This window comes from Haplochromis burtoni, unplaced genomic scaffold (genome assembly GCF_018398535.1).
Source record: "Haplochromis burtoni strain Fernald_Lab_line unplaced genomic scaffold, NCSU_Asbu1 Contig_466, whole genome shotgun sequence".
In the NCBI taxonomy this organism is placed as follows: Eukaryota; Metazoa; Chordata; class Actinopteri; order Cichliformes; family Cichlidae; genus Haplochromis; species Haplochromis burtoni.
In genome coordinates this window covers 408,165-432,687 of record NW_024582827.1, presented here as the reverse complement: position 1 = coordinate 432,687, position 24,523 = coordinate 408,165, and the positions used below count along the sequence as shown (strand labels likewise).

The 24,523-nt window shown below is 42.8% G+C and overlaps 1 protein-coding gene across 1 annotated transcript in view; it reads left to right on the top strand.

Moving 5' to 3' along the window:
• The first annotated feature begins 2,196 nt into the window (after positions 1–2,196).
• The window catches only part of acbd6 (acyl-CoA binding domain containing 6), a 29,599-nt gene continuing 7,272 nt past the window's right edge, over positions 2,197–24,523 (top strand). The window contains exons 1-6 of the mRNA XM_005945919.3: positions 2,197–2,688; positions 2,888–2,952; positions 3,389–3,485; positions 8,985–9,058; positions 12,314–12,419; positions 15,635–15,724. Coding sequence (XP_005945981.1) covers positions 2,410–2,688; positions 2,888–2,952; positions 3,389–3,485; positions 8,985–9,058; positions 12,314–12,419; positions 15,635–15,724 — 711 coding nt within the window. The 5' untranslated portion in view covers positions 2,197–2,409. The remainder of the gene's footprint in view (positions 2,689–2,887; positions 2,953–3,388; positions 3,486–8,984; positions 9,059–12,313; positions 12,420–15,634; positions 15,725–24,523) is intronic.

The window sequence follows — 24,523 nt, the reverse complement described above, 5'->3', positions numbered from 1 at the left end:
AGTGGCTCAGTGACTTTGCTCGGTCCCTCCCTGGGCAAGTCTGGGGACACTGCGGTCCGCCATCGCTATGAACCACTGTGACGTGGTTGCGTCAGCAGAGCGCGCAGTGTAACTCGGACACTGTTGGGACCTCGTGAAAACTGTTAGTGGTGCACCCCGGGACCCCTCACAGTCTTCGCTTCACTTTATTTCCTTTGGGGTTTTGTACAGTAGTTAGAGAGGCAACTGTCTGCTGCGTGTTTCTACAAAAAGAAGAAGGAATAAAGTTACACTCCTGGAAGTCAATGTGATACTTTTTTAAAGATATATAAATATATATTTAAACTGACCAACCAACAGTAATAACTCATTTAAAACGTATACAGTTTTTCTTTAACTAAAACGTGTCTGTGACGTTTATCTCTCTGCAGATAATATGGCAGAAAGTCACGTAGACAACAAATTATACGCACTTTGATGCTTAATGTAAGCTGCTTGTAGCTTTCGGTCTAAAAACAGGTTCACAAGAACACGATAACAGGCTACCACTAGCTCTGTAAAAATATACTCATTAATACTGTTAATATACTGGGAAGTTCCCCGTGTTTACCGCATATGAAGTAGAACAGAAACAGAAAGATACGAACCAGAAATAATTCGGAAGTTGAGCTTTTTCTCAAAGAGGAAAAAAACGTTTAATTTAATAGAAACGTTATTGACTTAAGCTTAGGCTACTCGATTATTGAATCCATTTTCGTCCTGGTGAATGTGATGAGCGACATCATGTACTTGGGATAAAAAGTGCCAAACGCCAAAATAAAACATCTTTGTGTTAATAGCACCATCTGCTGGACACGATATGTTAATACATTGTTTTCACAAAGCTGAGTGTTGTGGCAGCTGTCGCAAACATTCAGGTTGATTAATATGTGCTGCAGTAGAGTCCAAGTAGAATTTAAACATTTATAAAAAATGTGGTGGACAGAAAAACGTCGTTAAAAAGTTTTAAATTGAGGCCCTTTAAGGGTTTTTCTGCCCGAACGAATATGAATGGAGTTTGTTTTAGAACTTAGATTTGATGCTATTTATTTATCCATAACTATTGTTGCAATTCATTACTGCTCTTTTTTAAACTAGGTCTTTTAAAACTGTATTGCTTATTGCACTGTAGAGGCTGGTGAGAAACCGTATTTCGTTTCAGGCTGAGTAACACCAGAGCAAATGTCAATAAACTTCTTGAGTCTTAAAATTAAGCTATTACCTTCTTGTCTGTAGTTATCCTCATTTTAGGATAATGAGAGTCCCTTATAGAACAGAACCCATCGCATGCACACATCACACACTAAAATGTTCTAGAAATGTCTGTGATGGAGTATACAGTGAATGGACGGGCTGTCCAACCCTTGTATTTTTCTTCCAAGTTTCCAGACCCTCATTTTTAGCCACTTTGTTACTAACAGTCTGCCACAAAACACATTTTGTTCTATTTGTTTTTTTAGGGGAACTTGTGAAAAATGTCTAAGCTCACACAGTTTGACGGATATCTGGACTCAGACTGGACTAGGTACCAACAAGGTGATTCCTAAAAACGTTGCATATCTCAGCATGGTGAGCAGCATGCTTTTTGTTTTGTTTTGTTTTTTAAGGAGGAAGAAAAAACGGAGGAAACTGGACAAATATAGGACAATAAGTGGCAAGAAGGGGAAAAAGTCCAGGAAAGACCTGACACGGTACCTGATAGAAACATTTGGCCCTGCAGCTGAAGGACCATTGGAAATGATCTCTGTGTAATAGCGGCTGCCAAAAAGACAACGAGGAAAGGCTGAGGTGTGTCTTATTATTACTTAAGAACTAGGAAATAAACTCGACTAGACATCTTGTCAAATGAAACGGCGAAAACAAAAAGTACCATCCCATTTTGATCCACCTTGAGGAGATTTCAAGAAACATTTTTCCACCCAAAGTATCAACAAACCCACTGCAAGCTACTTTAGCGCTTAAGTTAGCCAGCTAATATATATTATTCGGTGTCAGCTGACCTACGATAACGTGACATGTACACAGCAACCAGAAAAAACTCAAACATTTTATTTTCATTTAGACAATATTTAGTGTTTGTTTAATCATTCATAACAAATATACAGAAAAGCGCGTGTTCGCGTGTTTACTCGCACCAGAGTCGGAACCTTTCTTACTAACAGCGATTTTTTACCGGCGCTTTTAAATTGACAGTACCAGCCACGGACCAACGGCAGAAATAGATCCGACTGTCGCGGATTTGCTACGATAACGGATTAAAATCCAAGTCTTTGCTGAAACACTTTGCAGACATAATATAAATAACAGGCAGCTGCTCTCCGTACGCTTCTCCGCGTTTCTCACGGAGATCCGCGGCTCCCGTCGTTTGAGACGCTATAAACAATAATAACAATGGCTTCTGGTTCGCCGTCGTCCTCTCCGGACACCGCGACGGGCTCAGGTACGGATCCAGCCCGGCCCGACACAGGAGAGCCCCTCGGTGGAGCAGGCTCGGACTCGGATTCGGACTTGGGTTTGAGTAAATTTGACTGCAGCGCCATGGAGGTGGGGGACCGGCTGGAGGGAGAAGAGCTGGAGCGCGAGTTCGAGTCTGCCGCCGACCGCGTAAAAGACTTGATACAGACGGCCAGCAGGGACCAGCTGCTGTACCTGTACGCTCGCTACAAACAGGTGATTGTACGATTAATGTCACTGCGTGTGTCGGCCACACTCGAGCCTTCAAGTAGTTGCACCACGCTGCTTTAGACGGGACACCCCCCACACGCCATGAATCTCAGCATTTACGTGACTCCTCTGGTATTTAATCGAGTCAGGCTCACAGCTGCAGGCGACATTAAATCAGATATGTAATGTGATTTTGTATCTATAGGTCAAAGTGGGGAAGTGCAATACACCAAAACCTGGTTTCTTTGACTTTGAAGGACAAAGAAAATGGTAAGTAGCCCAGATTTCACTTTGCACATATTTTAAAGCCTTATAGGTCAAGTAAGTCAATTCAATTCACTTTTACTTAAATGGCACCAGTCGCCTCATTGTAAGGCAAAGAACCTTCAATAATAAAAAGAAAAGTCCAACAATCAGACGACCCCCTACGAACGAGCACTTGGCAACACTGGAAAGGAAAAAGTCCCTTTTAAACAGGAACCTCTGGCAGAACCAGGCTCAGGGATCCACGTTCAGATGCTTGATGAAGAAAAATGTTTCTGCTACTTAAAACAAACCACTGTTCACAAACAGCCCATCCTCTTGCAAAGTATTAAAATGATTCCCCCAAAGTCAGTGAATCTAATATTTCTATTTTCATGTTTTAGTTCACGGCGTGTGAAAAGCTTTAACAGTGATTACTTTGGTAATTGTGATATCATAACAGGCAAGCCTGGAAGCAGCTTGGAGACATGGATCAGGAACAAGCAATGCAAGAGTATATTTCCTGTGTCAACATCTTAGACCCTGAAGGCAGCACGAAGGTAATTCCTGAGAATTTATTTTTAATCCACATTTTGCTTCTAAACCGATGCAGAGGTGGGTTAATGTTGTGACTGTTGTGGAGGGTCACACCAGTAAGTTTATAAAGAGATCAAATTAACACTTTTATTACAATGGATCTTATGATAACAGATTATAAAACATTAATTATACATTTATAACACTTCGTTTGCTTTCAGCTCAGCCTTTACTGCAACAGTTTTCTTCGTAGTAATAATTTGATTTTATGGAAGATGGTCCTTTAGTAGAGAATGTTGAATGTCAGTGTTAGTGTTGCCATTCATCATGCTCCTTATGACTTTATGGTCTTGTTTTTGATTATATGTAGAAAGAGTTTCTGGTTCTCGTCACTTTACAGACATTAGTCTATAACCAGAAAATGTGTAATTTCTCAGTCATCCAGGTCACGGTAGTCTGAAGTGTTTGAAAAGAAGGCAACTGAACTCTTTGCTTCTTGAAGATGTTTCTCCTCCCATCCAAGAGGCTTCTTCTGTTCTAAAACAAGAGATTTGAGAGTTTCAGGTGTCTGACCTCTAGAAGAGGCTGCCCTCTTGGAGGTGGTAGTGATCCCGTGAGCCCAGGTGTGGAAAAAAAAGGCGTGGGTCATTGTCACCAGGGGTCAGTCACAGTGGACATAGATGGGCTCCTTTCTCAAATAATCTGTGAAAAATCTGAACATTGGCATCATTGAAGAGCATCCTTTCCCCTTCAAGAGAAGGTGGACAGCTGCGTCTTGTCCTTATGAGGCGGCTTTCTTGTTGTGCCATGCGTCTGTGGGGTGTTGTTTCTCTTATGGTCCGAGCACTCCTCACATGGTACACTACGCTGTTTAGCTTGTGTTCGGGGGTGAACCAGGTTTGTCTGAGGGTGTTGCTGGATCAGAAGTGCACTGTGATGTTTATGCATAGAGAAAATTCAGAGTTACCACATAAGGAACGACAGTGTCATTCTGTTTCTTCCTGGTTCTTGTCAATTTCTGACCTTATACACCTGATAACAAATTCTGGAAATGTACATGAACTAAAACAGAGCTTTAAAGGTAAGATGTCTGAAATTAGGACAAAAAGCATGACAGATATAGAACAGAACCATCCGTGAAGTACCCGGTGTTCACCAGGAGGTGTCACTGTCACACTGTCATTTTGTTGAAACCGTGTTGCTGCTCATTTTCTGCACATTTAGAAAGAAAAATGAAAATTTTGCGCAGGTTTCCTCAGTGGCTGATATTTTGGAATAGTAATTATTTAAATGTTCATATTAAGGCTGTTGGGATGTGCTAATTTGTATAGTGACTGTTTACATCTCTACACACTCTTTTCTTAGCTGTGCCATAAACGGGTTGCTCTTTGGGACAACATTAGGTTTCAACACCAACCTTGGATGGTTTGCAGTAATGGAGTATAATCGTCATACTGATAAAACACTTATTTTTATACTTTGTTTTATAGATCATCTAAAAGTTGGAATGATAAAGTTTGTAGCAGCAGTGAGTGAGCTCCAGTGTCACAGTTTAGTCACAAAGGGAAGTGTTTACACTCTCTGATAATCTATTAAAGTCACTGTTAGATATTGATATCTACAGATATATTACATATCCTCTTTTAACAACAGTGTGTAAACATCTGCAAACTGAGGAGACCGGCTGCTGGACTTTAGGGAGAGGACGTTGTCCCATTCTTTCGTTCTGTTTGTTTGTTCGTTTGTTTTTTGGCTTCTTTTTTTAAACAGTTCAGCAGTGAAGAGTAGACTAGAAAAAGGGGGAGAGCGAGCAGGGGAAGACTCTCAGCAAAGGGTCCCAGGTTGTGGTTGAAAGGCGTCTGCTCAGCTGGTGCGCTTTGTCTCACTCGTGTCTGATATAAGATTCTAGCTGCTCAGCGGTCCTGGGTCTTTGTCATATTCTTCATCTCATGAAGCTCCAAATGTTTTCAGTTTGGGAAACATCTTGACTATAGGCAGACCTCTTCAGCACCTGGACTCTTCTTAGATCAGCATCATCTTCCAGAAATATGCACGGCCGTCCCTGAAAGAAGCTCATCTGGATGGGAGCTTCTAGATGAGCTTCTTTCAGCCTTTCCAGATGTTCAAAGCACTCATCAGTACTGAAATCCTGAAACGATCATGTTCCAGAGGCACAAAGGCACCCGTTACAATCACAGATGCAGGATTTTGGTCCTGCTCCTCTTTAGTCCAGAGGACAGCGTGTTCATGTTTTCCATAAAGTTTTGATCAATCTCACCACAAAACAGTTTTACACTTTGTTTCAGACAATTTTAAATGACCTTTGGCCCGGAGAAGACGGCTGGATCATGTTCACATGTTCTTCGTATGATAGAGCTCTGACCTGCGTTTGTGGATGACATGGTGAACATTTTATTTCTGTAACTGTTCCTGAGCCCATGCAGTGACTTTAATGACAGACTCGTGCACCTGAAGGTCACAGGCATGCAATAAAATGTTCCTCCAGCTGTTTCTTTTAAATACTGCTCACTTTTCCAGTCTTATGTTGCACTCCTCAAACTCTGAGACATGTTACTGCCATCTGATTCAAAATGAGCTCTTATTTTACACAAAATAGAAGAATGTCTCAGTTTAAAAATGTCAATGTTTTCTATATTGGATTGTGACTAAAATATATGTTTGAGACATGCAGATCGTTGATTCTGTTCTCATTTACACCGCATCATGACTCTGGTTTGCCGTGTTCGTGATACACAGAGCACATGTGAACATGAGAGCGTGCACTCTTTACTCAGAGGGATGGGCACACAGTCACATTTGCACAGCTACAACTTGGCTGCAAAGCAAAGGAACACTGAAACATTCATTTTTAAAGGCAGTCTGTGCTTCTTGCTCTTTTTCCCCATTTCCCCTCCCAGTCTTCCATTCACTTTGCTGCTCCCCCCCCCCATCCATTCATTTGTGTCTCCCAAATAGCATCACTGTCAACCACGTCTCCCATCCTGACACGTTTCTCTTCCACCAAGCTGTGGGGCAATACTCGCTGACTCTGCCCTAAGCCACACAATACCAGGGGTGGGCCCAGCAAAAGCACCGCTACCCTGCCTGTAAAGAACCTGATTCTATTAGTGTTAACAAAGCGCCATAGCATGGCAGCAGCTATTCTTTTGGAAGCACAGTTAAATGGTGTAAGTAGAAGTGCATAGACAGAGAAGCAGGGGAGAGAATAATAGCCACAGTTTGACCTCTGTTCCTGTCTCAATTGTTGAGCAGACACTGCCTTTATATTGCATTATACTGCAGAGGAGCAGGGCCAGTGCATCAGCGAATATTCCGAGTTTCTGAAGTGAATTAGGTTGTCCCAAAAGTGCACGCACGGTTTTGCTTCGCTTGTCATGTTCTCCCCACTCTGCCTATTTTCTGAAATCAGATTTGTGTGGGCTCTTTTGTGAGTCAAGGTTGGCCCACAAAGAATAGTCTGGGTAATAAAGTCTTGGCTGAGCTGAATGTAATGTGGGATCACATGAAAACAGAAGATTAACAATAGTCACAAAATTAAGACATGATGCATTTAAAACTGTTGCACATTTTGTTGGCCATTTATTAGCAGTGAGGTCATGTCTGAAGCCCCCAAAGAGTCGTTTCAGATTTACACCATCTGAACTGTTTGCCAGCTTTAGATTCTCAAAGATTAGAGGTAGGAGCCTGCTTTATAGAGAATCGATGGGCCCAAAACGTTTGTATTGGGCCCATCCCGCTGTCACTGGAGAAGAAACCCAAGGCTGGTAAACTAAGCTAGAGAAGGCTGGGTGCTTGGCAAAAGCTCTGACTGCACAACAGGTTTTTTTTGGAGGTTTATTGCCCCCCAAACAACATTTCTGTTTTAAAAACACATTTGGGTCAGTTTTGTTGGACTTAGTGTGACCTTATGGCAACAATAGTAACTTATTGGTATTCCTATCAGGGTGTCTGTAGCTCAGGACGCAGAGGAGCTCATCTATCAATTGGAAGGTTGATGGTGAGATTCCTGGATGCTCCAGTGTGCATGCCAAAGTATCCTTGGGAAAGATACTGAACCCCAAGTCTCCGACGCATCCAATGCGATGGTGTGATGATACTGGCCTGCAGACATACTCATCAAAAGTCTTACTCAGTGGCTGTCCCTTCCTTTGGGTTTCCACAAAGACGTCAGCAAGCATGGCAGCTTCAGCGGCTGTTTTAGGATTAGAACATTCCTAACTATTGTTCCTTAATTACTTCACTGCACTCTTTCACTTTTAGGCTGAATCCATTTCCCCACACAACTCCTTTACCCTCCCAGAAAGCCCCCCGAGGTTCTAATCAGGATAAATATGAAGGAAACTGAAAATGAAAGTTGATAAACATTCATATAAACTGAGGCACATTGGGGCCTTAACATTATAGGTAGACGAATGAGGCAGAAGAACCAGTCTGAATGTGATCATGTCCAGGCAGCTGCAATTCTCCCAAAGGTAACAAGGAAATGCTCAATACCATCTTCAGTTTATGTTTGTAATATTGGCTCAGAAGAGTTACTGACCTGACTCTGAAGTTAACTTCTGGTGGGATGTAGCTGGACCTGTGACGGTGATCTCCGTCATCAGGAGCTTCCAGTGGGTCTGGGTCGGTCGACGTGCAAGTCTGCATTTCAGTGTTACTGCTACATGCTGTCCCATGAAGGTTTGCAAGCCTCCCAGCCAGTTCCTTCACTTTTATCTCTTTGATATCTTCTCCCTCATCATCAGCCATATTAGAAGCTCAGGTCTCCACATGCTTTTCACTAGCTGTGTGATCCTCACCTATTCTAGTCTCTTATCTCCACAGTGCAAGTCTCAGAAGAAGTACAGGAAGGGAGTCAAAGTTAGAAAGAAAAAACTGGTTTGTTGAAAAAGGCCTGTGTCCTGAGGTGACTGATCCCACCGCTGCTACCATACCTGAGGAACTGAGCTGGTTAAGCGTTGGGCTTTAATAATCACAAACAAACCAAACACTGAGCTGAGAGACAGCAGCTGGCTCATCAGCACAATTTAGACACGTGGGGAGAACAAACTCTGACACACTATCTAATATCAAAAAGCACAACAAAGAGTCAGTTTAATAGTTTAAATTAACAGAAACCACCCCCCCCCCCTTGATGTGGCAACACTTGGTATGTCCCAATCAACATGTTCCAAAACACCTGTATTTAATTGGCTACTTTTCACAGCAGCTGTTTGGTACCAGCAGATCTCTGCCGCTGAACAGACCACCATCACTGGTAAAACAAGCAAAAAAGAAGTCAATTAAGATTTGTTGTAAATATGTAAACACACCAATGATAACTTAATGTCCTTCAGCAATACCAAATAAATGAGTGTGATGTAGGTGGTTAAATATGTGTTTGTGTATGTGCACCAAATATGCATGCTCTGGGTTTACTGCATTTATTGTTGTGTGGCTTCAGCCACAGCCAGCACGTGTGGCCTTCACTGTTGATGTTGCATTTCTCACTGTTGTTACAGGAAAGACGAGGAGCGGAAAGGAGAACAGGCTTCGGAGCAGCAGTCAGTTCCCTATACCAAGAAGAGATGATCAGGTATCTGGATATCTCAGAAATGAAATCTACTGACATCTTAACACAAGCTTGAACAGACTCATCTTTTTCCTCCAATTGTGAATCGCCGCTTATTTAATGCTCAGGTCGGTCTAAGTCTGGCATTGTTGATGCAGTATTTGATTATATTCAACAGACCATAACTGCAGTTCAGGCCCAGAGACGTCATCCAGTTCTGATTTATGTTAATGAAACACATTCTCCATTTACTCTTGCCTGGCAGACCTGCTCAAGCTTAAAAAGCTCATCCTCATTTCAATGAAAAAGAGCTCTATTGGAGATGAAAATGAGATGTGTGATTCCTGCAGGTTTTCATCATAAATGGCTGCATGTGATTAGTATGCACGGTCTTGGGAAGAGGCGGGCTCCCCTTTTTAATTATGGATTTATTTTTTTCATTTTTTTGCGTCGGGGTGGGGGTGATGAAGACGACCTGGGTACAGCAGAGCGAGGAGGGTGAAGCAGGGTTCCCAGAACAGCGCTCCTCTTGGTGATATCCAATAGCAACGATGCCTCCCGTGGGAACCAGGAAGGCAAAAATCTGCACACTTGTGCACGCCTAAACATACAGTCTTCACTATACGTCGCTGCAGGTTTTCATCCAGGTCCTTGCACAACCTGCCAGAACTGTCACACTCACTGCTCTGCTGCATTTCAATTTCCTTGTGCTCACACAGAAACACGCGGATCCTCTCCATATTAAACAGCTAAGCACCTGTTAACCAGACAGTTAATTGCATTGCTCGCTGCTCATCTCGACTTCGGAGCGCGTGTGTGTTTGTAGACGTGTGTGAAGCGTGCATCGACAAAAGCAGGATTGATTAGCGATATCCCTGGACTACTGAGCTGATCACTGTGTGATTGAGGAGCCTTTGAATGCTACACTTGTAATTCTCTCCCCCACCCTGAAAAAGGATTGGGATAAACAATGGAGGCTTTGTTGTCCGAACGCTCTGCTGGAAGCCGAAGCTGAGTTATTCGAGTTTCTCATACTTCCGTGGAACTCGGCCTCGTCGAGGGGATCGACCAGGGCCCTGCAGGGAATGTGATGACAGATTGTGTAGGTGTATGTGTGTGTTTGTTTGATGAATGGTGTGGCCATGGTGTTGATCAGTGAAGCTCAGGCCAGGTAGATGAGTGTTCTCCACCACTGTGACCAGTTTAGCCTGATGGATGAAGGACATATCTGCCAGTACACCAGACTGGACACACACATGTGAGCACGTAACGCTCTTACACACAAACACAAAACCATTGGTACCCCAGTGATGACAGAGTAGCCTGTGACCTTCCCAGCATGCTTTGCGGCGCTGTTGATGTCATGTCGTTTATAGGACCCACATTAATCATTAGTTTGTTTATAGCCTGTGTGTGTGTGTGTGTGTGTTTTCAGTGTTAATGGAAAGGATCAAAACGAAAAATTGTGTGTTTTCCTTCCTTCGTGAGCTTTTTTATTTACGTTTTTAATAACCCCAATCTAACCCTTTAGCGATCTGCATGCGCACATGCAGGGGTCGCTTGTGCTTTATATATGTCAAGCAAGCCCCGTCGACCATCGACGAAAGACTGATGAGTCGCCCTATTGATTAGTTGCCGGGGGAGACGGATGGCGGCCACACATCAGGGACATTTGGGGTCAGCGTGGCCATCAGACAAGGAAGTAGGTGGAGCCCAGCTTGGTGTCTCATGAATAAACATAGCAGTGGTAATCAGGGCTATGCAAATGAATGTGCTCATACATAACCTGTCTGTGATAAAAGTGTAATGAGTTATTCATAATTCACCAAAGGCTGATGAGAAGAGGGAGGTGATGGGAGGCAAGGGCACGAGAAAGGGAGGAAGAAAAGGAAGTGCAGAGGAGCATTAAAGAGCAAACTGCAGATACAACTTCCTTTGTGTTTTGCTGTGTCGGAGTGGGAACGAACTCGAAGCGTAGATTGTGTTGATGGCAAGTGAGATTTATCTCCCTGATGTTTGCTGTGCAGGATCTTTAGTGTGCGCTGGATCTCTGGTATCAAGATTGTGATACTGTGGCTGTTTTCATACATTAACTGCAGCCTGGAATTTTAGGACGCCACAGAGGAGAGCACAAATGTCAGAATCAGTCTGATTGGATGCTAAACGGTCTTTAGCTGCCCGATTTCATGGTAAAACGTGCGAAACCTGTCCGATAGTGAGGATGCTCAAAGAGAGGAGCTTTGTTTGCTAGGGTTGTCCTGTTTCCTGTGTGGTCGGTCCAGGCAGCTGCCTCATTCTTTAAAACGCTGAGCTCGTCATCTCCTCTGTGCCAAATGTGACAACTTTGAACGTAAAAATTGTTTCTGACACTCAAGTTGCTTTTGTGCTTGAATTCAACCAAATCTGCTTCACATTTCTAACAGAAGACTGCTTTGGTTGTATAAGACGATACCTGACTGGGTCTAACTCGGAGGCAGCTGTTGCTCAGGAGGTACAGCAGGTGAAATGTCCCAAAATGGCGTGTGCGCGCTCGCGCTCTGGGACTTTTGAGGCCCAGTGCAGCAGAGCACGCTGGCGTCGGAAACAGGAAGTGGGGGATTTGCCTTGGGGATGACTGACTGTGTGGGAGCGGTAAAGCAGCAGGTTTGCAGGGTTTCCTGTCGAACAATAGAGCACTAAATTGAATTAATCTGAATGGCCGGCATGGGCAGAGGAAAGGGAAGGCGTAAAGCTCTAAATGAGATTTTGCCCCTTCTCTCCCCCTCACCCAACATCCCTCCTCCACCACTGCACCCTCTTCTCTCCCAGCATGCACTCCTGTCCCCAATGCCAAGAGGTGATTAGAGACACAGAGAGATAATTAGAGGTGGGATGGCTCTCTGTGTGCATGTGTCATACGCCGGTGCTCCCGAGGGATCTGGGACGCGTGGCTGCTGCTTTTCTATGAGAGATGTTATCTGTTACGTCTGTGGTTGCTTCACTATGCTAGCTGCTACCATTACCACTAATGTGACAACGTGTTGCTTGTGTGGTGTACCTGCACTTTCCATTTTGAAGGACCGCATGATGAGCTACACAATCTGCTAATGAAAAGCTTTTTGCCCATGGACATAGTTTCAGTTCAATCTTTCCAAAAAATGAATGGATTTTGGTTTGTGGTGCTAAAGGGCAACATTTGTTTCCAGAAACCTGCCGAAATCTCAGTTAAAGTAAAACCATTTTAATAATTATAAATATTATGGTAACTGATAGCTGTTCATTTCCCCCCCATGTTCTCAGGGAAGAGGATAAGAACATCTTTGACTACTGCAGAGACAATAACATCGAATACATCACCAACGCCATCACCTCCCAGAACGTGGACGTCAATATAAGGGATGAAGAGGTATCTGCAAAGCTCAGTCACACTCCACTGGTTGCATGATTGACTTGACAAAGTGTTACTTGACAGAACTGTAGTTTTCATACATAATGCAGGAGGACAGGCCTATAGTAGCAAATTAAAATCAGAGCCCAGAGTCAGGAAGAACTTCATTGTATGGCTGACGTGTCTGTTGAATCTGCAACAGCTGCATGGCTCTGACCCCTTGTGTGGGAGGGGAAGGTAAAAGCGATCAGACCCGTATCATGAAAAATACAGGTCACCGGGGGAACGGCTCATGCAGCTCACGCAGCCGTCGTTACATAATGGTTTCAGTGATCTGTGGCCACACGTGGGAATCGCTGCTCTGACTGAAATGCGTAAATTGTATGAGCGGCTATTAGCATCAGGAGGTGTTTTCTGGATTGACCCTGAACTCCATTCATCTGTCCTTGATTGGTTAGCATCCAGGCCAAATGGCTCACTCCCAGCCTCTTTCATCACAGCCGCTATGCAGATAAACAGGCAGTCGGCTGGTGAGTTCACAGTCAAAGGCCAGATGGCTGAAGGACCTCAGTGAGAATGCTTTGTGTCCCCAGCCATTGTTGGCCTCTTAGCTGTAATTCAGCTTGCTGGACAGGAGAGGGCAGTAGTGAAGTTTTCTATTGGCGAGCAGCGATCATTTGCATCTGTGGCTCAGAGACAGAAAGGCGGTCTTCCCAGCACTCACTGTTTGGGGCAGTGATCAAATACCCACCTGTGTTACACATTTCTAGTAGCAACCAACAAACAAAAGCTCTGCCTTAGAGCTCAGACTCTAAGGCAGAAATTAAAAAATGCATTAGAACGTGTGAGGCGAGCTCATCCTGTCAGAAGCTGTTGGGACATGAATGTTCTCCCTTTCTGATAAAATTCAGTGAAAATTTATTACTAGATAGAAAAATGCCCCCCTAGTTTTTATTTATGTAACACGTTCAGATCATAGTTGAACCAAACCAGCTGACAACTATTTACGGTTTGGATGAATAAATGACGATTACCCCAACAGATCACATGTGGTGTTTGTGCTTCAGTTCTGATCCAGAACATCTGTAGATGTAGAGCGGACTGCATTAAGAATGGCTTTGAATATAATAAAAAAGCTCCATATTTAAAAGCTGCATCTGTGAACGTATTATAGTCGTGTTTATATAAAATAGGAAGATTTTTTTTTTTTTCATCCAGCAGTATTTATCTAAATTACAGTTGAGTCTGAGTCAGCGTGTCGGGAATTGGAGAACTTTTTATGTGGCAACGGGGAGCTGAGAATGTAATTTATAGTTAGATTTTCACCACATTAAGAGGTAGTGTTACATTTGGAGATACTTGTAGTGTGAGCATGCTTCAGAGCATGTTTGAGTGGACAAAAGCTCTACTCTGCTCTCAACAAATAACCAGCGTACAGCATATTTGTCTTCTAGGAAACACTAAAGGCTCCTTCACAATCTCTGCAGCTGAATCTCAATATCTTGTGTAGCTCTGTGTTAGCTGCTGGGACGGTGGGGTAAATGTTTTGGATGCTGTGGTTTGTGTACTCAAATATGCAATAGGTGTTTATTGGGACTAAGTGTATAAAAGAGGATGAGATGGACGACTTAAGCAAATATATGCATTTTTTTTTTTTTTGTCTCTTCTTCCTTTGCTAATGTCTTTTTAATTTTTTGCAGAGGTGCACTTACAGTCTCCACACTGGTCAGGAATTTAACCCACTTTGACCTATCAGAGCAGAGCGCCAGCACAAATGCGGGTTACCTTCTTCAATAGTAATATATTAGCCATGATCAAAGGTATCGCTTTGAGGTTTCTGGGGAAAAATAATGAAATTTAAAATTTAATTGTTTTGTTTTTTGTTGATGGTAATTTTGACTTTTGGCCACAATTTAACAACAACAACAACAATCTTTATTTATAGAGCACATTTAAAAGCCTTGGGCATACCAAAGTGCTTTACATAAAACAATAAAAGGTTCAAACATTGATAACGGATAAATAAAAATAACAAGTTATGTTCATAGATAAAAGCTACCAATAAGAATGACTACAGCACATGGTAATAGCAAGATAAAAGCTGTACCACCATAAAAAAAGACAACCAATAGAAAGATAGGAGGGAATTAATACAAGAGGTCAATAGGTCACAGCAACCAAACAAACAAACCAGCAATTAAAAAGTGGAGAAGGCAAGTTTAAAAAGATATGTTTTAAGCTGTGATTTAAAAGAATGAATAGAATCAGATGCCCGGATGCCAATCGGGAGATTGTTCCACAGCACAGGTGCGACAAGAGCAAACAATCGATCACCTCTAGTCTTAAGTCGAGATCTGGGCTGAGCCAGCAGTAACTGTGACGATGACCTCTGCTCATTATTTAACTCAAATATTCATATTGTGTTTATGACAGAACTTAAATATCCATAAATATCCAGTGCTGCCACGATGATCTGCACAAATACTCCTATGGAGTTGCAGAGTTTGTAATGTCCCCCTGGAATCTGCACACTTTGGTCTTCAGTGAAAATGTGGGCAACAGTCAGCAGAAGCACACCTGAGAGCGGGAGAGAGAGGCCAACTTATTGGTATTCCAGCCCAGCTTACGAGTATCCATTTTAACATGCAGCCGTGGTGATCAATATAATTTAAGCAACAGAATTGGACTTGGAGAGTTAGCTTTACCTAATTGGCCTCACTGAAAAATGAGGTTGTGTGGTTTTATTAGAGCAGGATCTTGGACCTAAGGAGAGGATGGTGCATGAGTGTGAGAAAGGGAGGGAGAGAAGGGAGGCCACTCATGTTTTGTGCACAGCGTCGCATCAATCAACCTTTGCAGCATTCTGCAATTTGCCTTGAAGTCTTTGGACTTTGCTTCAACTGCGTACAAGTTTGGCCTCATACAAACACTTGTATGCACAGAGTCCACATGTCTCATCACTTTATACTCTGCTCATTATGGACCGGTCCAAAGGCTCTGATTTCTGATTGGGCATTCATAACCTGTTGTAAAGCTCGATTGGCTTATTTTTTTTTTTTTCTTTGAGGTAGAGAAGGAGGAGAGGTGACGAGGTGTCTTTGTATCAAGCCTGCTTGATTTGGTCTGACCAGACACGACACTGAGAGCATCACGCTAGTTTAAACACATCTTGCCTTTGGAAGTTTGGTCATCCCTGCATGTCTTTGATGTTATCTTATTTCTTATTTTTGCAGGGCCGGGCTCTCCTGCACTGGGCCTGTGACAGAGGCCACAAGGAGATGGTGTCTTTATTACTACAGCACAAAGCAGAAATCAACATTCAGGCGAGTAACACTTTTTCTTTAGAATATATAAAATAAGGAAGTGTCTTGATAGTAAAAATCTCCTTCAAAGTCAAATGCTGCCTAAACATCACCACAGTTACTATGTGATGTGAGAATTCTACTTCACGCTCAAGTTCTGAATCTTTGTGATCATTTAATATTAGACTAGTCTTCATGCCATCATCATCATCATCACAGGAGTTGTTTTAACATTAAAGAAATGAAACCTCTGAGTTATTGACAATAATAAAGCTTGGTTAGCAAACGCACTGCGGGAGGTTTATTAAACAGCTCTGCAGAAACTGCAGGATGACCTCAGATCTAATGCATTTCTATGTTGACTTGTACACAACATGTGGTCATAATGTAGAGAATTTGACATTATGTGGGATGAGGACATGGCTACTCGTTTGTACATGGACAAGTAAACTAAAAGAAAATGGTGACATCTCCTGCATCCCCACTCCCCTCTTTCTTTTTCTCTCAGTCCTTTTCAGAAGGTCACCTTTAATTCACTTTGTGCCACAGACAAATCCCTCAGGGTTTTAGCAGACTGAGTTAGCTGGTAGCTAGCCTAGTGTTTAGGCTCCCTGAGGTTTAGTAGCATCCAGGAGGCTTTAGCTTTGGTAAGCTGGCTCAGCTGCACATCGGAGAAATTACTCCTGTTCCCCTGCACGGCGGCATGACACAGTGCAGTGCAACAGCCCGCGCTGAGGTTTTAACTGTAAGGACGAATCAATTGGAAGTAATCAGGCAAATTGTTTTACGTTGCACAACCCACATAATCAGGACATTTCACAAATGACTTTCTCTTTTGTGGTCATGCGTGGCTCTTTTGTTTCGAATGCTCGCAGGGAGGTGGTAGATTTGTGTCAAATGGCTCATAAAAGACTTAACAGCAGGATAACTGCAAAACACTTCACTGATGATTTACTGCATATCAGGATAATGACAGCAGAAGAGGATTGATGTATAGATGGAAGCTTGTTTTTTATAAATAAAACAGTCATGTATCCATCTTTAAAATAATACATCTAAGTGAGAAGACGCTTCAGCAGTCAAACTGGGGAAACCTCAATCTCTGCCCAGGTCGTCCTAATGGATCGGCTAAATTTGGGCACACTGAATTTATTTCATATTTTATTTGTTTCCTTCTTCCTCCTGAATCAAACGGAATGAAGATGGCGTTAGTGAATGACTCAAAGTGATCACATTCAGTCTTTAAAAATCTACTTTGTGGAAAGATGGGTATAGAAACAAACACATATTTCAGAGGCAGGATGTTGTATCTCGGCACAATCGCGAACTCGCCTGAATTCATGTATTCAGGCCACCGGGAATGTTCCACCTGCTCGCCTCTCAGGTACTGCAGCACGTCCGACAGTCTGCAGGAGGCTGAATATTAAGAAACTGGACCTCAGTGTCAGAGCTGCTGGAAGCAAATTTATGAGGTGACAAAGAGGTGACTCAGAGAAAAATATAGTCGGCTAAATCATGCCACTGTGTTGCAATGCCAAATTATCTCACTTTGTGAAGCTTACAGAATAATATGCCTCCCATTAGAACATGCTGGAACATCCTTTTGTTAGTTGGTCGTGGGGTTTACTCAGGAGGGGAGAAAGTAAGGGAATTATTTTTGTTGCACTGAGGTAATATGAAAAATGTAACAAGTAGTTTTAATGGTTCATATTTGCTTTGTTTTGGGTGTTTTTAATACAAAAGAAATGTGAGAGGTTGTTCACGAGGGGCAACGGAGGCATGTTTGGGTTGTTTGTAGCCTATTAGTGCGCCCAGTAATCTTTCTCGACCTCTACCAACTGCCGAGCAACCAGTAAATAAAGATCAAACATGATTTATGCTTAATTTGTTGATTAAAAAAGGGGAGGGGGGCTTGGAGTTAAAAACAAAAGTATTATCATTTGCTTGGCAGAAGAGGGGAAATCGTTTGAAATTAATCAACTGATTGTTTTAGTGAATTGTTCCCAAACCCTGGTAACCTGCATTAAGGGCTCGTTTGATAGTTAATCCAGGATCAAGGCAGGGAGGGACCACAATAGGTAGCTGTCTGTGTTTGAATACACAGATCTGCCACCTGCTAACTGTAGATCAGGTTATGGTGCAGTAAAACCCGCTGCTCCTCCTCCACAGCATCCCTCGACTAATACACCCAGAGCAAGTGGAGCAAGCGAGACCAACTGGTGGCAAGACAAATGCATTTTAATAGGAGAAATAAAGACTTTAATATAAATACTAAGGTGGTAAATAAGTATTTAGCAAATTGCAGTTTAGGACTTTCATTACATCCCAACAGTGGGATAACTTGATCCAAACAGGAGAAAATTCATTGTAAATTTGTTTAACCTCCGAAGTCTTTCATGGCAGCATTTTTAATTTCTCTTTGCATTTGGGCTGATTGGGACCTGATCAATGAAAACAACCACGAAGAATCAGAGTAAATCTGTGCGTTTGATTTTTGTTTGTGAGGAAAAAGATCCACACATGAGGACATTCGCTTTAAATTTCGATAGAACAGTGGCAGCATGATGTCCTAAGTGGGTATCAGGCGTTGTAGAGCAAAATTTTGTATTTTGTTCTAGACAACCCAAAATGTGAGGTCCACATATGTGGACGCAGGTCCTTGGAGGTTAAATATAATTAGTATTACAAATACCTGAATTATGCTTTGATAAAAACTGGAATCAATCATTTTTTGTCAATTAAAGAACATATTACCAATCTGGAAAGCTAGCGGCGAGTCTGCTGACTTAACCCTTTGTGGATTAGTTGTTCAGAGACGTCCCGCCCGGTGCATTGGTCTCTAAATGTAAAATAAATAAAAAGCAAACTGTAGCCATGAGGTCTGGGATTGCAGTTCCCTCTTTTGGTCAACCAAAGTCTGCTCAGAGGAGATTAGTCAAAGAACTCTATACGTGAATACCAGAAAGTCTCCATAGTCAACAATCTTGTCCCTTACTAAAATATTTTATTTCATTTGCAGATTTGATTATCTGCCAACTGATTTGACTTTCTTACTCCATGGGGAGAAAGGGAAAAATGGTCCTACGTGATCTTGGTTCTAAAATTGATACTTGCCAGTTGTAGGTGTTAAAATAGTCTTTTGATGAAATTCATAACACACTTTGCTAAATAAAAGACAGCAAAGTACTTCTACAGCTGCTGTGTATGAATACACATTTAAACACAAACGCACATGCGTTGTCAAAAGAAATCATTCTGAGCACAAGCTGGTTTAACATTTCAGTCAGCCGACTGGTTTGTATTTTAAAAGGTTCAACAGAAATCCTCAGTAACCGTTCACTGTTTTACCACAACACTGTTCTCTCAATAATATTACCTCATTGATTCAGTTTGGTTCCTTCAGTTTTAATCTGGAAAAAATAAATCAAAGCAAGACAAACAAGTTTCAGATATTCAGTTACATTGTTCCCAATCAAGACTTTGGTAATTCTTCTTTTTGTTCACCTTGAAGTTTGGGAATATGTCCCACACGGCCCCACGTGTGATCATTCGCTGTCCAGATGCTGTAATCTCAAACCCACGGCTAAGCCTCATCGCCCACACACACAGACAACTTTTGTTTTTTTTAGGTGGAAATCCCAAACACTTTAATCTTCCCAGCAACCCTTTGGGTTGCTACGGAAACACATTTATAAAAGGCGTACTCAGTCGTGGAGGAGGAGTTAAGAAGGTACGGCTTAGGTCCAGACTAGCAGGAATGGTCGGGGTAGACTTTCACAATGTCGGCCTTAGACTGGGATTACTAAGAGCGTAGGTGACACAGGGAGGATTAGTTTAACAAAGAGGACAGACAGGTGACATGCAGGTGAACCCAACAGGCCCTCAATGCGCAACAGGAAGTGAGCATTAAGTTTAGGTGATGGGAGGAAAAATGCAGCCAAAGTTTTAAGCACCATGACTGCATCTCGCATTCTTTCACTTGCTTTTTGCCTGTCCCTCTGCCTCTCTTTTCCCCTCGCCTCATCACTCTCCCCTCCCACCCAGCCAATGCCACCATCCCCTTCACTCCATCCCTCTCTGCCTCCGCCTCTACTTTATATTAAAACAACATGATCCATGAGGCAGCGAGGGCGACTCGCAGCACCGCTAATTCTAATTAAACCAGCGTGGTAGCGTGGCCACGGCAGGGCCCAAGCACTCCCAGTCTATCAGTCTATCGGATAGAAATTCATAACTTAATTGAGGTCAGAGCCTTGAGCCAGCAGAACAAAAGTCTTCAGCCAGGACCAGCGAGATCAATAGTAATAAATATCTGACTGGGTGGCCTACAATTGGTGGCTGGAGTGCACACAAGTCGCATGCACGCAGCCTGCACGTGGGACCTGCAGATGTCTCGTGTGAGAGAAGTTTGGCCTTTGAGACGTTTTATTTTATTTACCTTTTATCTAACTTTTTTATATTCCAAGAACTGGGCAGAGCACGCCGCTCGTGTAAAACTGGAAAGGGCACACTGTGGCTTCAAGTCTGTATAGCTGATTTGTAATGACATGGTCTCTCCAAGGATGCATTGATTTGATATTGTAGTGAGTGGAGTGGGTGGACTTAAACTGAGGTGGATGTTGATTTATTTATTGAGGCCAAACGGTGAATTTGTCTCCATGGCACACCTCGACTTTGCTGAATGTCTGCGTAGATCAGCAAAGAACTGTAAATAATCTTTGAAGATTTTCCACATTAGCACTTTGTGCATTTGTTCTAATCTAAAGCTATTAGCATGTAGACATTAGCTTTTAGAATATGTTGGCTTCTCATCTTAAGCCATTTATTCAAGAGGTGCAGGCTACACTACACTGCTCATCTCCTGTCAGTTCATAAATGCCCCAACTGGAAAAACCAAATGTTTAGTTATGTCATGCATCTTTGTTAAGCCAGTGTAATCTTAACTAATCCACACACCCAGCTTTAATAAGCCTGTCTTAACATACAGGTGAAGGGCCCTGATGCAGATGATATTCGGGTTGTAACGTAAACGTAAACGTGCTTCTGCAAATACACAAGGGTCCATTAGCCTGTCGCCAAATATTCACTCATGCTTCGGAGATCCTCAGTTATGACAGTAACCTAAAGCTTTGTCAAAAAAGTGAAAATGATAATGCAACGAAAATGAGTCAGTTATTTATACACACCCACACACAATGCCAAATGTTGGCACTGCGTTGGAGTAAATCCACAGGTTGAAGGCTTCAAAACTAGTTGCAACTGATGTGTTCATTACGAGATGATTCCAGTTATTTCTTTTCTCCCCTGTACCTCCCAAAACCTACTGCATTTATCACTCATCTTTGTGTTCATAATTTTTCCTTCATAAATTCTCTAACATAATTTTCCGAAGCCGTCCAATTGCCTGGATTGGAGTCTCTGCCCGGTCCCTGATCTAAACGCTTTTGAATTTAAAGAGCGAATGCATTTTACGTAACCTGCAAAGTCTCACTTTTGAGGAGGTGGACCCCAGAACATCGGCCTTTTCCACTTTATTCTAATAAGTTTATAGGAGTAATGACAAAGATCTACAAAATCCAGGAAAAAGTCATTTTGCTTCTTGGTTTAATAATCCCGACTTGCTGCAGATGTGCTGCATGTTTAATTAATTAAAAAATATAAAAGGTCAAAATGGAGCATAAATAAAGAGCATAAATAAAAATAAAAAATAAAAGTGCTTACTGAGAAGTGCATGACTGCTTTTTCTTCACAATAGAAATATTTTTGGATTGTGCCAATTCCCTGCTTCACAAATCAAGCGGCACTCCTGAAAAACATTTAATTTGAATTTTTCACTAAAGCACATTAAACCTGCATCAGTGCTAAATCTCCCACTGAATTAGCAAAAACATAAACCTCCTTATGGATGTGGTGCCGCTCTACAGCAGCAGAGTCCTCTGCTGTGGTGTCGGCTGCTCGTGTGATCAAAGCGGCAAATGCGCTCACACACGCCATGGCGGGCTGATTGAAATTCTATGGTGGAGGTATTATTACACATTTGTGTCCCTCCCCTTTCCCAGCACTGCCTCCTATAACTAATGGCTCAGTCAGCCCAGTCATAACAAATATCCAGCAATATTTGTCATAATTGTGTGCGCGCGTGTGCATGCGTTTCTGTGCATATAATTGTGCAACCCATCCTCCAGAATGTATAGGATAATTAAGAAAATGCACCAAGGTGGGAAAGGTAAGGAGAGGAAAAAATCAATGGAATGAAAATGGATAACACGATAAGGTGAAGGCAGAAAGTGGGCAGAGTAAACAAAGATGCGAGATGGACACTAGTGAGGTCTGATAATGTGATGCAACACTGACCTGTTGGAGGGTTCGCCATACTGCCAATATTTGTCTTGCACATTACTGAGTGTATTGGGCTGTTTTTGGCAAAGTCGCAGTTCAGTCAGCATGATTGCTCGATGGCACTACTATACAGTATTTTCAGTGTAGCAGAACTTCCAAGTATTTGTATTGCTGGATAAGACAAAATGGAAATGCTTAGTTTTTTATTACTATACAAGAGCCAATGGGCATGACGAGTAGTAAGGAAAAAGCAAGAAGGTAGATTTAAGACAGAATGAGAGTAAATCTGCTGCTTCGTGGGTTTGGGCTGCAGCACAATGATGGTATGTTTAGACTGGATGCACTGAACTTGACCTTTAATGGGACACCAGCACCCAGGTTTATCAGATCTGCTAAAGACTTCCATGGTTCTCAGCTGGAAAAGGGGGGATTGCCAACTCCGGGTCAGGGACAAGTTGTTGCCCCAAGTGGAGGAGTTAAAATATCTCGGATCTTTTTTTCCAAAAATCTGATGGGGCAGACTGGGGCTGCATCTGCAACATGGGCGTTGTACTGGCCCGCTGTAGTGAAGAAAGCTGAGTGTAAAAGCAGAGCTGTTGACTTTACTGGTCTGTCTGCATCCCTACACTCGCCTGTGGCCTCTGTCTTAGAGAGAGGGCGGAGAGTCTGAGTAGGACGACTAGTTGGCGAGGTGTTCCAGGCACATAACACAGGGAGGAGGACTCGAGGTAAACCCGGGACACACTCTGTCCTGGGAACGCCTCTGCGGTTTCCCCCTCCCGAATGAGCTGGGGGGAGGTGGCTGGGGAAAGGAAGGTCTGGGCTGCTTAGGCTGCTGCCCCCACAACCTGACCCTGGATGAGTGGATGCATTACTGCTGCTTTTTTTTCTTTCCTTATAGACCTGATTATGAAGATATAAATATGACTCTGGGATGTTACTCAAGTGTTGTCTTTTTGTGCATAAAGTAAATCCACGATGTCCTTTTCCCATAATTAACTAAACTCGCACATGTTAGCCATTTTCAAGCCAGCCTGAACCGCAGCACGGCTCTGTAAAGGATGCACACAGGGCATCGTTTCCCGTCACACAGCACTTGTCATCTTAGCAGTCACGCAGTAACCTGGTGTTATAGGATACACATTTGGTACTTGCTGCACATTAGCCGGACTCGATGAAATAAAAGCTGTTGCAGTGCGCTGTTAAAAAGAGCCTATCAGACACCGACACAGTTATGAATCTATAATATGAGCACTCAGAAAAGAGCCAGCTGCTTGACAGTAATGGTCCAGCCTAAAGAGCCATTCCAGCAGGTAACGGTCCTCTTTGCCATCATCAGCTGTTGTTTCTTTCTTATTGGCCACTCACTGGGCCTTGCCTACACTCAACTATTTGATTTCCATCGTTCTTAACCGTCCACATAAATTGTCAGGAGCATTAAAGCTGTCCTCGACTGTTGCAGACAGAGGGGGAGAGGAGAGTGAGGGAGTGAGAGCTGGATACAGACAGCGAGGGGAGGGGATGGGGTGAGGAGAGAGAATAAACAAAGTAAGTGTTTTGCCTTCCATCAGTCTCCTGCAGTACTCAGCTTTATGAGTCCCTCACTCCAAATGCCAGGCCAGAGCCCCCACTGCTTGCCCATTGATTTTCATATTACACTCTTTTATGTATTTATTTATTTCATATATTTCTTTTTAAACATCATCGATGAGCCGCAGGAGGGCCTCTGCCGATGTTAATTCTCAGCCTCAACCCCATCTTCCTTCTCTGATGGCTTTAATGGAGGCTAAGGTGTCCCATGGGAACAAGCAAGCTTTGCGACATAGGCGGGGCGAGACGTGGATGAAGAGATGGAGATTTGGTGAAAAGACTTCTTGCCTTTCTCTGTAGCAGAGAGGAAGGAAAATGACTGTTAAAGTTCTTTAATGCTGAAACTGCACATAGATCTACAGACACACTGAAACCCTCTAACTCATTTAATATCTACGGTCCCTTTTTTATGTCTTTAGGTTTAGCTGCTTGGTGTGATAGCACATATAGAAGTGACAGAGATGGGGAAACCCAGGAAGCTGAAGGACACTCGCAGAAGGTGTGAAGGGCAGGGAGTTTGGTGTTGGGGCTAATTTGACCGTGGGCGGCGGTGCTCACACACTGAATGGCAAGGTTACCTCTCCCAGCTCAGAGAGGAGACCCAGATTCAATTAAGGCTGGGCCTGGTCTGCAGATCCTTTTAACTGGAGGCCTTCCCAGTGCACATGTCAGGAAAAACGTCCACAGAAGCATCGGCAGCAAACAAAGGCCAAAGCAGCCACACGGCTGTGTAACGTCTTCAGCTTCACTTAATTTATGGATATTTTAATGTGAGGTAAAGACACCAAAACATTTAAGGGATCCAATGATGCTCATCTTTATATTGCTTTAAAGCATGTTTTAGTTTCTAGTTTCTGCTGTTCGTCTGTTTTTGTCGCTCATTATTCGTCA